This window comes from Cucurbitaria berberidis, assembly GCF_010015615.1.
Source record: "Cucurbitaria berberidis CBS 394.84 unplaced genomic scaffold K460scaffold_5, whole genome shotgun sequence".
Classification (NCBI taxonomy): Eukaryota; Fungi; Ascomycota; class Dothideomycetes; order Pleosporales; family Cucurbitariaceae; genus Cucurbitaria; species Cucurbitaria berberidis.
Genome location: NW_024468939.1, coordinates 871103 through 884240, shown reverse-complemented (window position 1 = coordinate 884240; position 13138 = coordinate 871103). Strand labels below are relative to the sequence as shown.

General features: G+C 50.5%; 7 protein-coding genes across 7 annotated transcripts; 2 read left to right on the top strand and 5 right to left on the bottom strand.

Annotated features, from left to right (window-relative positions):
- Positions 1-596: 596 nt before the first annotated feature.
- On the bottom strand, positions 597-1169 carry K460DRAFT_262012 (kinase-like protein; the record flags this gene model as incomplete). The annotated part of the gene is made up of 1 exon (XM_040927470.1): positions 597-1169. A coding segment is annotated over one exon (573 nt), but the record flags the coding sequence as incomplete, so codon positions are not given.
- Positions 1170-3219: 2050 nt separating this feature from the next.
- On the bottom strand, positions 3220-4651 carry K460DRAFT_369670 (alpha/beta-hydrolase). Its single transcript, XM_040934001.1, has 3 exons — positions 4395-4651; positions 4100-4341; positions 3220-4054 (listed from the first exon to the last, which is right to left on the bottom strand). The coding sequence occupies exons 1-3, from the start codon at positions 4584-4586 to the stop codon at positions 3238-3240; spliced, it is 1251 nt and encodes a 416-aa protein (XP_040784214.1). The 5' UTR covers positions 4587-4651; the 3' UTR covers positions 3220-3237.
- A 944-nt stretch (positions 4652-5595) lies between these two features.
- On the top strand, positions 5596-6259 carry K460DRAFT_292389 (n-acetyltransferas-like protein; the record flags this gene model as incomplete). The annotated part of the gene is made up of 2 exons (XM_040929349.1): positions 5596-5764; positions 5853-6259. The coding sequence occupies 2 exons, from the start codon at positions 5596-5598 to the stop codon at positions 6257-6259; spliced, it is 576 nt and encodes a 191-aa protein (XP_040784213.1).
- A 276-nt stretch (positions 6260-6535) lies between these two features.
- K460DRAFT_170803 (uncharacterized protein) lies at positions 6536-9674 on the bottom strand. Its single transcript, XM_040926957.1, has 6 exons — positions 9529-9674; positions 8989-9318; positions 8069-8937; positions 7869-8019; positions 7398-7815; positions 6536-7341 (listed from the first exon to the last, which is right to left on the bottom strand). Exons 2-6 carry the CDS (start codon positions 9288-9290, stop codon positions 6724-6726), a joined length of 2358 nt encoding a protein of 785 aa, XP_040784212.1. The 5' UTR covers positions 9291-9318; positions 9529-9674; the 3' UTR covers positions 6536-6723.
- On the bottom strand, positions 9641-10483 carry K460DRAFT_170851 (uncharacterized protein). The gene has a single exon (XM_040926958.1). It carries the CDS (start codon positions 10342-10344, stop codon positions 9850-9852), a length of 495 nt encoding a protein of 164 aa, XP_040784211.1. The 5' UTR covers positions 10345-10483; the 3' UTR covers positions 9641-9849.
- A 139-nt stretch (positions 10484-10622) lies between these two features.
- Positions 10623-11709, bottom strand: K460DRAFT_293678 (L-cystine transporter-like protein; the record flags this gene model as incomplete). Its single annotated transcript, XM_040929440.1, has 4 exons — positions 10623-10982; positions 11066-11403; positions 11464-11543; positions 11636-11709. 4 exons carry the CDS (start codon positions 11707-11709, stop codon positions 10623-10625), a joined length of 852 nt encoding a protein of 283 aa, XP_040784210.1.
- Positions 11710-12150: 441 nt separating this feature from the next.
- On the top strand, positions 12151-12936 carry K460DRAFT_261881 (HET-domain-containing protein; the record flags this gene model as incomplete). The annotated part of the gene is made up of 1 exon (XM_040927469.1): positions 12151-12936. A coding segment is annotated over one exon (786 nt), but the record flags the coding sequence as incomplete, so codon positions are not given.
- Between the last annotated feature and the right edge of the window lie 202 nt (positions 12937-13138).

Below are 13138 nucleotides of genomic sequence, written 5' to 3'. Positions count from 1 at the left end.
CAATGTTTTCAGACTTTGTGTTCTTCACTGACGCTGCTGAATTCGCTATTGTTCTGGCATGAACAGGTAGTGAGAGAATAAAAAAGCTGTAAAGCTCGGAGAGCTCTCTGCAAACTGTAAAATAAAAACGGTGTTGCAACACAATGAACGGTACGGATGACCATGTATCGTCGTATGGTATTGTCGTTGCCCTGGAACTAGTTTGTTTTACTCTTCCAACTTGGCCGTGTTGCAATGGACAGTAAGTATCAAGGGATCAATTTTTCCTCAACAACAGGTGCCTCATAGCTGTCCAACCATAGCTCAAGGCTACATTCTGAACACTCCTCTAGCCTTTTGCCACGGGCCTGTTCAGAGCCATCAATTACCCCCTCACTCACCATTCCAGCAGAGGGTCTATGCTCAGGGTTCACTTGAATCATTGTTGGAATCAGATGACGTGAAAGCCAATGAGCGTCTGGATCAAGTTGTTTGGCGGCAAACCAAGATGTGACGGTATCCAATGTTTCGGAATATGCGATTGTAGTTCTACCATCTATGATTGTCTCTCTATTCAAGACCCAGTCGGCGATGGTAGATCCAGCCAGCCATACCGCTAGTTCAGTGAAAATGCAGCCGAGGGAGAAAACATCGGCCGATCTGCCGCGTTTTCCATTTGCGATGACTTCAGGGGCGCAATACATCTTAGTATGCCCAAACGCCGGCCCTTCCGTGGTGCTGTTGCCCTCGTCAAGAAAATCATGACTGGACCCGAAATCCGCGAAGATGACCTCGTCTCCTTTGACTAGGATATTGCGCGGCTTAATGTCTTTGTGACGGATGCCTTTGGAGTGTATGAATGTGAGGGTATTCGAGAGACACAGAAACCATCTCCAGACCATGTCTTGTTGAGCTTGTGTAGGCGGCCGTTGTGTATGCTCTTCGAGGAAAGCTTCTAGGTCGCAATCGGCCAGCGGTCGCATTACGATGAAAAAGCGCGTTTTATCCTCATAAGTCAGGTGAACTTGAACAATGTGGGGATGGTCCAATGTACGTATGACAGAGAGTTCGTTCTGAATAGTATTCCGGATGCTCTTCTGGTTGTAGCGCGGTAGGAAGACTGATTTTCGTGCATACAGCTTCGTTCCAATCTTCACACTGTCAACTACTGCGTACGCTCCAGTTCCCAAAACCCCAGACCTTTGCTCCCAAATCAAAGGGATATCTTCGGCGAGTAAATCATGGGTGAAATGGGTGACCCCAGCCGTTGTAAGATTTTTGTGCATCATTCTGATCTCTTCCTCTGCAACGACGGAGGGTTCTTCTGCAAACACAAGCAATGTAGCCTTGCTCATTCGAAGCGCGATGTCCACCTTTTTCAAAGCAACCATATACTTTATTCGGTCCAACGTTACTGCAAAGGTATTCACATGGTTCGGCTTTGTGGGTAGGGCCGAGTGGCGCAGAGTATGAAAATCCAAAAAGCGCAGAGTATCAAAAGCCGCTTTAGGATCCCCAAGTTCAAATATACACCGCGCCATAGCCCTTGACTTAGTCAAATACGTATTTAAATCCTCAACTGAGAGCATCTTGCTGCTCGCCGAGTCTTGTATTATTCCCAAGAGACCCGCATAGTCGACCCGGAATGACTCAACACCTTGAAGCAGATCAAAGGCTGTGTTCAGATGCATGTGTTTGTACGCCACCGAAAGCCGTTCTACTCGAGAGAAACTGGCTTGAGTGAAACCCTTCACAGCTTTCACATAGGCTTGAGCCGTCTTGCAGGTTTCGAGTGTTTCGAGTGCGCGTTTGGTGAAGGGATGAGCATTCCCGAATCTGTGAATGGACCCTAAACAACACTCTTTCAGAATTATAGCAGCCTCTTGGTGGCGCTCCCAATCTTTTAAAGCTTTTCCAAAGTAGTATAAGCTTTCCAAAGTACTGATATGCCATAAGCCTCGGCAAACCGAGTTCATGACGAACGATTCAATGAACTTGACTTGTGCTTGATCCCGACTTCCTTGGCCCATCTCAATGATTGCTGATTGAATACCAGCAGTAGGAGAGTAGTTTTCCAAATGGGGGGCGAACAGAGTTTGAAAAACCATCATGTGTTTGGAAGCCTCGGTGTAGTTTGACTGGTCGTTCAATATTCGAATTGTATTGAGTAAGAGATCTCGTCTGCTTGCTTGGGATTTTAGGAAACCGGGTTGGTCCCATGAGAGCATCCTGATCAAGGCCTCCGCCATATCAGGCTTTCTGCCAGTCCTCGCTAGGAACCAGACATACTCCTTTAGTATCATGAGTTCAGAATTGTGACCTTCATCCGAGAAACACTTGGAAAGACCAGTGAAACCGTGCAGATCAGGAGATAAGGCAGGATATAGAGCTTCGTACAAGTCTTCAGCCTCTTGATATTCTCCAAGCTTTTCATGAACGCGTGCTAAGCATACCAATATATCATGATGCCCAGTTCTTTTCCATGCAGAGACGTCCCTCGCAAATTGCAGCCGTTCCCGCAGTTCGTTGAGGGTTTTTTGTCTCTCTTCCGCGGAAAACTGATAATGCTGTGCAGCTGTCACCCTCTTCATTTCTTTGTTTGCTATGCTGATTGCATCTAGGTAATTATCATTTGTTCGATCTGCTTCAGTCTGGCCTGAGTTCTTGCGCTCCGGTAAACTTGCTGGAGACCTCCTCCCGGCATTGCGCGCCAACTGCTCCGGTAAACTCGCTGGAGACATCCTCTCGGAATTGCGCGCCAATTGCTCCTGTACTCGCTGCCTAAAGCCCTTCATCTCTTCTGAGGAATAATTGTCGAAGTTGAGCGAATGACGAAGGCTCCAACTGAGGCGTAAGAGATGACTTTCGGGGACCTAGAGTTTCTCGATGTTGTGTCCTAAGTAAGGCAAGGTGGAGAAGTCAGGCTGAATTGAGTTCAACCGCAAGGTCGTTACCGGCGCTAGCGCTCAGCTGAAAAGACCCCCGCTACAGGCGCTGGGGCTCAGCCCATACACAGCCCACCGTCATGTATAGGTTTCAGCCTCGAGTCCCACCAGACTGGGCTTGAGTGCCACCGCTCTCCTGCAGAGGCTAATGTATAATGTAATACCTGGAATAGCAGCATCTAGAGAGATTGTTGCTCTTTAATATATTTCTCTACGGATGCATAGTATCCAGTAGTCATGGACGTCTACTGTGACAGCACTGAATTTCGGTGTAACTAGACCACAACATTGAATACCAGCCGTTTCCGAGTCTCTAAAGCTTCGCCAAATCCTTCGTACTCGGCCGCTTAACCGACATATCTTGCTTCATTACGGCCATCCACTTATCTGACAGCTCCTTTCTCCCATTCTTACTCTTCCCGGTGTCGATCGTGTCCCAGAATTCTATTTCCTTCGTCCACCGCGCCATCTCCTCACCCAGCCACACCGAGACACCCTCCGCAATGACACTAGGCTCCTCAAAGACACAGAGGTGGCCGCAATCTTTCAATACTTTTTCCTTAACACCTCCTTCGTTAACCCCTCCACTTCCTCCCCTTCCACTTCCTGTTTGTGTGACGTGATACTCCCGCATTTCATCGAAGTTGATATGAGAATATTCCCCGTAAATGTAAAGTGTTCTTGGGCGGATATGTGGCAGAGCCTCGCATATGGGTAGCATCTCAGGTCTCATTGTCATCAACTTGCTTGCACTAGAACCTCGTTCAGGATCAGGATTCAACAACCGCTCTCTCAATCGTCCTTCTGCTGTATCCTCAGACATAGGATGGAAGTTTGACCGTACATAGGACCATGCTTCCTGAGCTTTGGGGGTGGATAGGGTGACACCGCCGTCTGGGGTGTCCCTCAAGGCATATTCTAAGAACAACTTCAATGCCCGCGAATCCATGGACTGGAAGAATCCGTTCCTGCTGATCTGCGATTCTGCCTTCGCGCGAGACTCCCATCTCTCTCGTCGCATGGAAGAGAATAGCGCAGAATTCGGCCCAGGAGGGTGGGATGGCTGCATGACTGGCTCGATGAGGACGAGTGAGTGGAACAAGCGAGGATGAACGGACGCAAGATATGCACTACAGGGTCAATACCTGCTCGTGTGGAGTTGAAATCAAACTCACAGTTGTCCACATCCCATACTATGTCCAACACCTATGAGGGGTGCCTTCATTCGGTCTCGAAACTTGTTGATCATGAGAAGTAGATCAAGTGAATGATCAATCCAGTTTGGGTCGTCACCAAGCTCCTCTGCATTGAGTGCATAGCTTGCACCCTGATTTGCCACGTCGGCCACCCATATCGAATCGATCTCGAACCCACTCACTGCACCAAGTAGGTCATCCCAAAGAGGCTCAAAGCATTCCTACTGTGTATTAGCAAGTGCTGCCTAAAAACCTAGAAACAATCATATCTTACTTTGGGGAAGCCATTGCCATGAGTGGCAATAATTGTTACGGCGTTGCCATTAGAACCCCCTCTCTTCTGCGGTCGATATTCCTTTACTGCGAGTTGAAGTGTAGCCTTCTCGTGTTTCGCACCATGTGGGAATTGGCGAACGAATGAGCATGGAGATGTGCGCTCTGTTACAATAAACTTTGGCGCCACCATTCTGACGGAGCGGAAGATGTTCAAAAGAGGGCGATTATATTGCGCTTACTGTGGTGATTAAAAACTCTTTACGCCCGGTGCGGCACGGTCATGACCCTGGTTTGGCTTAGTGAGTGTAAGCACTAGTATTTCTTGGTCAACTTCAACAGCCTCTTGCAAGTTTTGAGATGGACCGTGGCATAGTTGAAGGAAGAATAGGAGGGAGCTCTGAAGCTCATCGCTGCCGCAAGAATTAACTCTCCATCACAACATGATGCTTCATCTACTTTACGCTAAAAGTACACCCAGAACCCGGAATCCGTAGTCTGTAGACATGTTGCTCGTGTAGATAACATCGAAATCTAACAGACTGACAACGCCGACTGGCTATAGGCACCTTCTTTGCAAGGCTTTATACCACAAACTCAATCCGTCTGGACGCCCGTGGTATCAATGCCCGCTTCATACAGCGACTATATCTCAGAGATAAGTAGAGATAAGAACATTTCGTAATGAGCTTAGCCTCGTCTATTTCTTTGCTCATCAGATAATAATCGAGGACGCACCCATGTCGAAGGAGTCCGGTCTCGTAGGGAGAATTATAACACGACTCTTCGGGGGCTGGATGCCTTTCGCGATAACTAGAAAATAGCAAAGTTTCTATTCCAATTTTCCAAGTTCTAGCTCTTTCTCATCGGGTCTCACTGCGCTACTACGCTTGTCGTGACGTGAGGGGTCACATTTGAGAGCCGTAGAGATTAGCTATACGAACCGAGGATCTTGAGTTATTCATAACTCTACGCATGCTTACAAGGAGTCTAGCGAACGAGTAAAAATTTACGATCGAGAAAACCACGAAGCTTAGAGGTGAGTGAAGTAACTTTGTCCTACTTACAGGACGAGTTGCAAGAAGGGCGAGCAAGTCTAAGCGAGTTTTCCCCGCGGGAGTCTCTTCACCCCATCTAAACCATCCCCGTCTACACCCCACTACATCCTACTCGAGCTTCTACCACACGCACAACATTTAACAATGGCGACAATCCGCCCCATGCTGCCCGAGGACCTCCTCCGCATATCCTCCACAAACCTCGACCACCTCACCGAAACCTACAACATCGGCTTCTACGTCGAGTACCTAACAAAATGGCCCGAGCTATGCCAAATCATCGAGGGAATAGACGGGGAGATAGAAGGATACAGTACGTCTATGCAAGAGCCCCTTCTAAATCACAATTGACATGAGAGACCGCGGGAAAGCCAGCTAGCTAACCACCCACCAAGTCCTAGGCAAACTCGAATCCTCGCCCTACCCCTCCCCAACAACCCCCTACCAACCCTCCAAAACCTCCCGTACACACCCAAACTACCTCCCCTGGCACGGCCACATCACCGCCCTGACCGTCGCGCCCAGCGCGCGCCGCCTCGGCCACGCATCCGCCCTTTCCTCCGCGCTGGAACGCAGCAGCGACGCGGCGAACGCGTGGTTCGTCGACCTATTTGTGCGCGCGAGTAATGAGATTGCAAAGGAGTTGTATCGGAAAATGGGGTATAGCGTGTACCGGCGGGTGCTGGATTACTACAACGATGGCGAGGATGCGCTGGATATGCGGAAGTCGCTTAGTCGGGATGTCAATAGGGAGACGGTGAGGGAGGGCGGGGAGGATTTTAAGGTCACGGCTGATGATGTTTGGTGAGGGCTGGGATACGTGTTGGTCGTTAAATTCATGATTGGAGGGAGGGGATTCGGTTGGGACTATTGTGATGCTAGGCTGGCTGGGCGGGACGACGAACATGCGGCTTTAGGGCGGGAATGTGGGAGATGTGGAAAGAGTTATATACCCTAGACTTTCAGTGTGTGTATCTGGACGGAACTGCTGCAGCTGAGCTGATACAACAGCTTCTATGGAAAAGTTATGGTGAGTTTGAAAAGAGAAACCATTCGCACTGGCAAACAAACATTAATAATATAAACAGATGAATCGAATCTTCGCATTAGGAGATAGCCCATCCGTTATACTCATATGGCTACAGTACGTCTACATGATGGGTATATAGCAACTTAACAAAAATTGGCACAAGCACCGCCTAATACTTCCTCCAATACTGTATTTCCGGGCATAACTCCCTTTAACTGCTGCTCCACGACCAAGAGTCCGCGCTACAAAATGGCAAAAGAATCGACACTGGGTTCGCGACCGTTGACGTAATCCTTGATATTGGGGCTCTCCGAGCGCAGCGCGCGCTGGTCGTACATCATAGGGGACCGGGGCTGGCGGAGCGCATCGATAGCCGTGTTGCGTGCCGTTGCACCGGGGCCGTTGGGATATTGCGACGCAATCTGTGCAGAATACAAAGAGTCCATGTCATCACCAGAGCTAGTGGGTCTGCTGTTCTGCTGCTCCTGCTTTCTGCGGATATCGATGGGTACAGGTGGTGCAGTGCGGAATTTCCGCCTAGGCTGAGCATCTTTTTCGTCGACGAGGACTACCATCCATACGCCTACTGTGCCGGACTCGCCGAGGAGAGGCGTGCAGTGGATCCATCGGGGCCGGCCTTCTTGGTGCGAGTTCTCTAGGTTCTGGACTGCATGGGGTAGCCAGCGGATCTTGGCTGTGACGCCGCGGGTGGCGTCTGAGAGGGCGTCACTGAGAGAATCACGGACACGTTGGCTGCCGCCAATACGGTCGAGGAAGGGTGACTGTAGGATTCCTGGAACGCGGAGTGAGGGCGAGGTGAAGAGGATGCGGAGAGATGGCGCTGGGCGGATAAGGAGGTACTTTTGGGAACAGTTAGTCTACTGCTCGCGCGCCACAGGGATGTGATGCAACTTACGTGTTTATACGGTCCACTTAAACTCTCCTTCAGCTTAGGCCCCGGCTTCTCCGTCGTATCAGCATCAAACATGCTCTGATCCTTGATCAGTAACCTAGGTCGTCCTCCACCGTACGCACTACTATCGTCCTGGTCCTCCAAATACTCTCTATGCATATTACCGCCGTGCTTCCGCACAGTATCCAGTTCGGAATGGTTGAACATCTCGCTTAGCTCTTGAAACTCATCCTTCGGCTCGTCTCGCTCTTCGTGGCCTTCTTGCTGTTCGAGCATGCGCTGGAAAGCCTCGAGATCAGTGGATTCTTTTACAAGACCCGAGACGTCTATTTGCGCGCCGATGAAGTAGCGGATGTTACCTCGTGAGTCCAGGAGGGGCGCCATCATGAGGAGATTCATAAAAGGGGATCCGTCGCGGCGGCTGTTGCGTGGTCAATCAATGCGAGATTAGGAGGTGCCCGAGGATTGACTTACTAGTTTAGGAAGACTTCGCTGTGCTCACTGCCTGCGACGACAGCGGCTTTAAAGCGGGCTACACTATTTCGATTCGTTTTCGGTCCCTGGAGGAAGCGACAATTGCGGCCGATCGCGTAGCTGACTCCATACTGCGTGGTGCGATGAAATTCTATGACCAAATCAGCTACTGCTCAATTCGCACAGAATACAGAACTAACCTTCTGATGCGAAAATGATTGGGTTGTCCGTTCTCGAAGGATCTGTGAGACAAAACACTTCTGCCAAGCCCTCACTGGTTTCCCGTAGCAGCGGCGGTAAATTCCCTGTAACGCGGTTCCAAATGCTAATGCTGACGACTTGAATGAAAATGTGTGTGATGAAAGCGGGTAGATCATCTCGAACAAGCACCTCGAACGCGTCGTTCGCCTTTTCCTCTAAAACTGCATTCATTGTAGGGCGTGCGGGGTTTTCAGTGAATTCGAGATTATCAATAGGCTCTAGTGCTTCTGCAACCGCATTGGCGTAGTTAATCGCTCGTAGTGCTTTCAGCGCGTCGAGGTAGTATATCAGCACAGGTACTGATTTCGGGCGCGCTGTGCTGAGAAATGATGTGAAGCGGAGTAAAGACGCGGTGTTTCGAAATATGGCTTCAAGATGTTCCTTCGAGAAAAGCTGATCTGATCGGGTTTCCAGGGAGTACTTTTTTGGCGCATTTTCGGCGGGTGCTTGAACAAGATCAAAAGATTTGGGATCATCTTCTAATAGAGGCGAAAGTCGATCGCCTTCTTCCACATGTCCTTTGTGCTGCAGTGGAGTTAAGCCGTAATTTGTGACTGAAGGCGCCGAAGATTCGTAAGACATGATGGAGTTGGCTGAGCTACGCAGTCCATTGGGGGCAGTGCTGCGCGCCCGTATCGACTGCACTGTCGATTGAGAACTTCGCGGTACGGTGCTAGGAGTCCGCGAGGAACTCCGCGTCCGCGGTTGATGAGACTCTGGAGTTGTAGGCATGTTGTATGAAGTTGTCTCTGAACTTAGTCGCCTTTGCATAGAAAGGCGCTTTCTGTTGGCGGTAGGAGTGTTTGAGCTAATTGTAATCAGTCATGGGAGTAGGTAGTCGAACTGTACAAGAACCCACCTTGTCCTTGAGGGAACATGTATTAATCTCCTCGTAAAGTCCGGTGGTGGGGGAGCAACAGTGTCGTCTTCTGAAAGCCAGCTCCCTGAACGATGGGGATCAGGTCTACTGCTAGCGGGAGTGAGAGGGGCCTTGCTCTCAATTGAATCCTGCCTATCGTGCATGGCTGCAAAGTCATGTACAAGCGGTTCATCGACCGCGCCATCACCATTGCCGTTGAGATCAGCATCCGCACTGAGAGGTGTTGTCATGACGCTATTGACATAGGCCGGGGCCGGGGGTTCCTCGCCTAGACTCCCCATTCGGGTCAAGGTACGTGCAGGTGAAGGTCTAGGAATGTCAGTCGGCTGCGTGGTCGATTCAATACTGTGAGTCGATCGGTTCTTGCGCCTGAATAAAGACAGGGGCATCTTGAGAGACGAGCGCTTCTCCTTGTCGAACATTGAGGCTGAAATATAGTTGCTGAGAAAAAACTACTGGCGGCGCAAGGGAAAGGAACGCGGAACTATACGAGGGGGGCCCAAACTAAAAAAAACGTACCAGGTTGCAAACGGATATCGACCCTCTGAGAAACAACACACTTACTGGGACCGCAGTGTTAGTCTGTTGCTAGTGAAGACTATCTGCTCGTTCAATCGCCGATATCCACTTTGGCAGATCTGATACCAAGCGATAAATCTCACTAGCGAAATCTGCCTCTGGGGTCGTGCAGACCGATATGATGTAACGACACCGATACACGGGTAGCGGGTGTCATGCAAGGCACGCTTGAGCTACTGTTCAGGCGCTGTCGCACGCGGATTGGCAGAGTCGTTGGTGGTGGTTTGTTCAACCTCCAATGTTGGTTGTAGCGTTTCAGAGTCAGCAAGATGCCAGCCCCCAAGAGACAAGCGGAATCTTTGCAGGAATGGATGATTGGACTTGGCAGCTGAGCAAGTGCTTCAAGTGCGGCGATGTTGATGGATTATTCCACCCTTCGCGTTCTCGACAATTGAAATGCAAATCAGGAGGTCGGAGGATGCCCCAACCCCACTGATTCAGCCACAACATACGTTTTGGGCGTACCTGAACCGTGCCTGAGGTTAGAAGTTCGTGCCATCCTGGGGGAAATCTTCCGAAACAGGTCGGCCGACGAAAGCAGATTAGCACGCACGAGTAGGATTCTTCATTTGCAGTATGTAATGGCCATATAGCCGGTGAAAAATTTCCCACAGCATTCGAGCTATGCTCGGCGACTGTTAATGAGCTTGACAAGCACGCGAGTGGTTCGGTTTGCGTGACTAGTCTGAGGAACCACAGACTCCCGAGATGGGCGCCTGCCACTTTGGCATGGCAAGTTGCTAATCCCCCCCGCATTTCCTCCGTTATAAGACCGAGGACGCATGCTGATGCAGCCTGTCTACGGCAAGATCTGCTATTGACGCGATAGTCGATCTTGCGCGTGGTAAGATCGAGCTTGTTCGCCGTTCAGCTTTCGATCAAACGCTAAGTAACCGAGCCTTGGCTGTCGTTGAATCGACTATTGATTTCGACTGCCTCGGTTCGCCCGACGTATGTACTGCCCCTTTCGAGGTTCAGCAAAGTTTGACTCGCCAAATCCGGGACGAGATCCTCCCACCAGTTTGGATGAGGCGCTAGTCATGGCGATCTGACAGGAGCTGTTCATTTTCGCTTTCGCAATCCTCCTCCTCGTCTTCGAGGTGCTTTTTCGGCTGTCGATACAGCACGTAATGCTGAAAGATGAAGATGATGTCAAAGACAATGGTGATGTTGCCGAGACCAAACTTGACTGGATTGCCAGTCACTCCACTCCAGTCATTTTGTAACGAGGAGTCGATAACCAGTTGCGCTAGTGAGAGCCAGCCTCCCGCGAAGTCGAGGAGCATTGGGTAGATGGACCAGCCAATAGTAGACTTGCGCTTGTAGTTGACCCATGCCTGGGGGATGTACTTGACAACGACGGTTGTGAGTTTGACGTAGCCGAGGGCGTAGATCTGGATACGTCAGCTTCATGCCCTTGCGCGCCAACACCTTATACACAGAGTCGTCCCAAATAGTTCAAGCAGAAATCACTCACTACATCAATCCACGCCCATCCTTCTGCATCATCTCCTCCCAGCCTTAGCACCAACGCGACTGTAACCGCAACAACGACAACACAGCCCCACCAAATCCCCAGTACAGGTCTACTAACCCTCTGCGTCTTCCCTACCCTAAAACCCCATAATCTCGGGAAAAACTGGCTATATATTATAACACACAACACTGCGCCATGGGCCGCGAACAGGAAGTCGTTGAACCGAACGGTCGTTTCCGGCGCGTCAGGATGTCTGTATGCGTATTGTTCGCGGATGGCGGGAGAGTAGAGAAAGGAGGATGTGGAAACGGTGTAGCATGCGAAGCCGAGTACGTTCACTGCATATGTAGATACCACAGGTCAGCGAGTGTTGGATCGTTGTAGGGGGTGGAACGTACGCGTAGGGAAATCGATTGCGAGGCCGGTAGTAGATTTGCGGAAGTAGTTTGAAATAGGTTGCGGGTAGAAAGAGGCGCTCCTGTAAAGATGAGATTAGCTATCTTGTGTGTGGCCTGCTGGCGAGAGGGGAGGAATGACGCCGTGTTGAGAGCGGGGAGGGCAGGCGCGCACCAGCAGAGAAAGTAGGCCCAGCCCAATACGCGGGATATTGCTTTCGCGAAAGCGATGAGCTCAGGGTCTGTCATTGTGTTGTATGGAAACATGGCGGGATATTGAGTGTGGAAGTCAGGCGCGATAACGGAAGCATCAAGGTTAACGAACGCTGTCGAACAAAAGCCTAGGAAGATGGCATAAGAGAAAGAACAAGTGGCAGACTCAAAGACATCTAAGAAGAGAGCAAAAGGTACTGAGACATGGTATCATTGCGAACGGCCGGCTGACGTCGAGGCGTGCTATTGCGATCGCGACAACGCTGTGGTGTGCACGCGAGCGACAGGGGTGCGGGAGCGCTAAAATCCATCAGTCATCCTCCGGGTATGTATGACATTGATGCAGTGTTGACAACAGCTGAAGCGCCCCTCGGCCAGCTCGATAACCCCACTAGACAATATGCAGCCTGCCGACTCACCTACGTGTACATTGCACTCGTGCCACATCTCTCCACATATTCCCAAACATATACTGAGATGCGCCTTATCAATGCTACCACATTGAAGCTCCACTCGTTCATCGATGACTCTCAACATCCCAAGTACGCCATACTATCGCACACATGGGGTAGCGAGGAAGTCACTTTCGAGCAGCTCCGCAACGCACGACATGCCGATCTTGAACGCATGTCGGGGTTCCGAAAGATCCTCTTGGCCTCGCAACAGACACTGCGAGACGGACTGGATTATGTTTGGGTGGATACATGCTGCATCGACAAAACGTCTTCTGCCGAACTAAGCGAGTCTATCAACAGCATGTTCCGGTGGTATAAGAACGCAACCATTTGCTACGCATACCTGGACGATGTCGATGTGGTTGAAGACGGACCCGAGCCTTTCATTGACAAGTACCGTGGGCTGGTTCGCGAGTACATCAAAGAAGAGGAGCTCGCAAGCGCGAAATGGTTTACCCGTGGATGGACGCTCCAAGAGCTTCTTGCGCCCAACGTGCTTTATTTCTACGCCAGAGGCTGGAAGTTTGTAGGAGACAAGGATTATCTGGAACCCAAGTTGGCGCGTATAACTGGTATCGATATAGATGCTCTCGATCCAGGCAAGAAGCTGGACAACTACAGTGTAGCGACTCGCATGAGCTGGGCAGCATCTCGTAAGACTACCAGAGCAGAAGACATGGCGTACTGCCTGCTTGGTCTATTCGACGTCAATATGCCGCTTCTGTATGGCGAAGGGGGCCACAAGGCGTTCACACGCCTCCAACAGGAGGTTTTAGAAGACAGTTCTGACTGTAGTATATTTGCGTGGGTGAACATGGAAGCCACTCTACCATCCTGGTCAGACGAATCCACTCTCAGGCTTCAGCATCACAACCAAGGCGGCAGGTCGATATTCGCCAACCATCCCCGAGAGTTCCGAGGCTCGGGAAACATAAGATCATCACATACGGGAGAAATCGTCCTGACGAGCATAGGAGTCAAGATAGGGCTTCCCATCTTCTCGTTGCCGC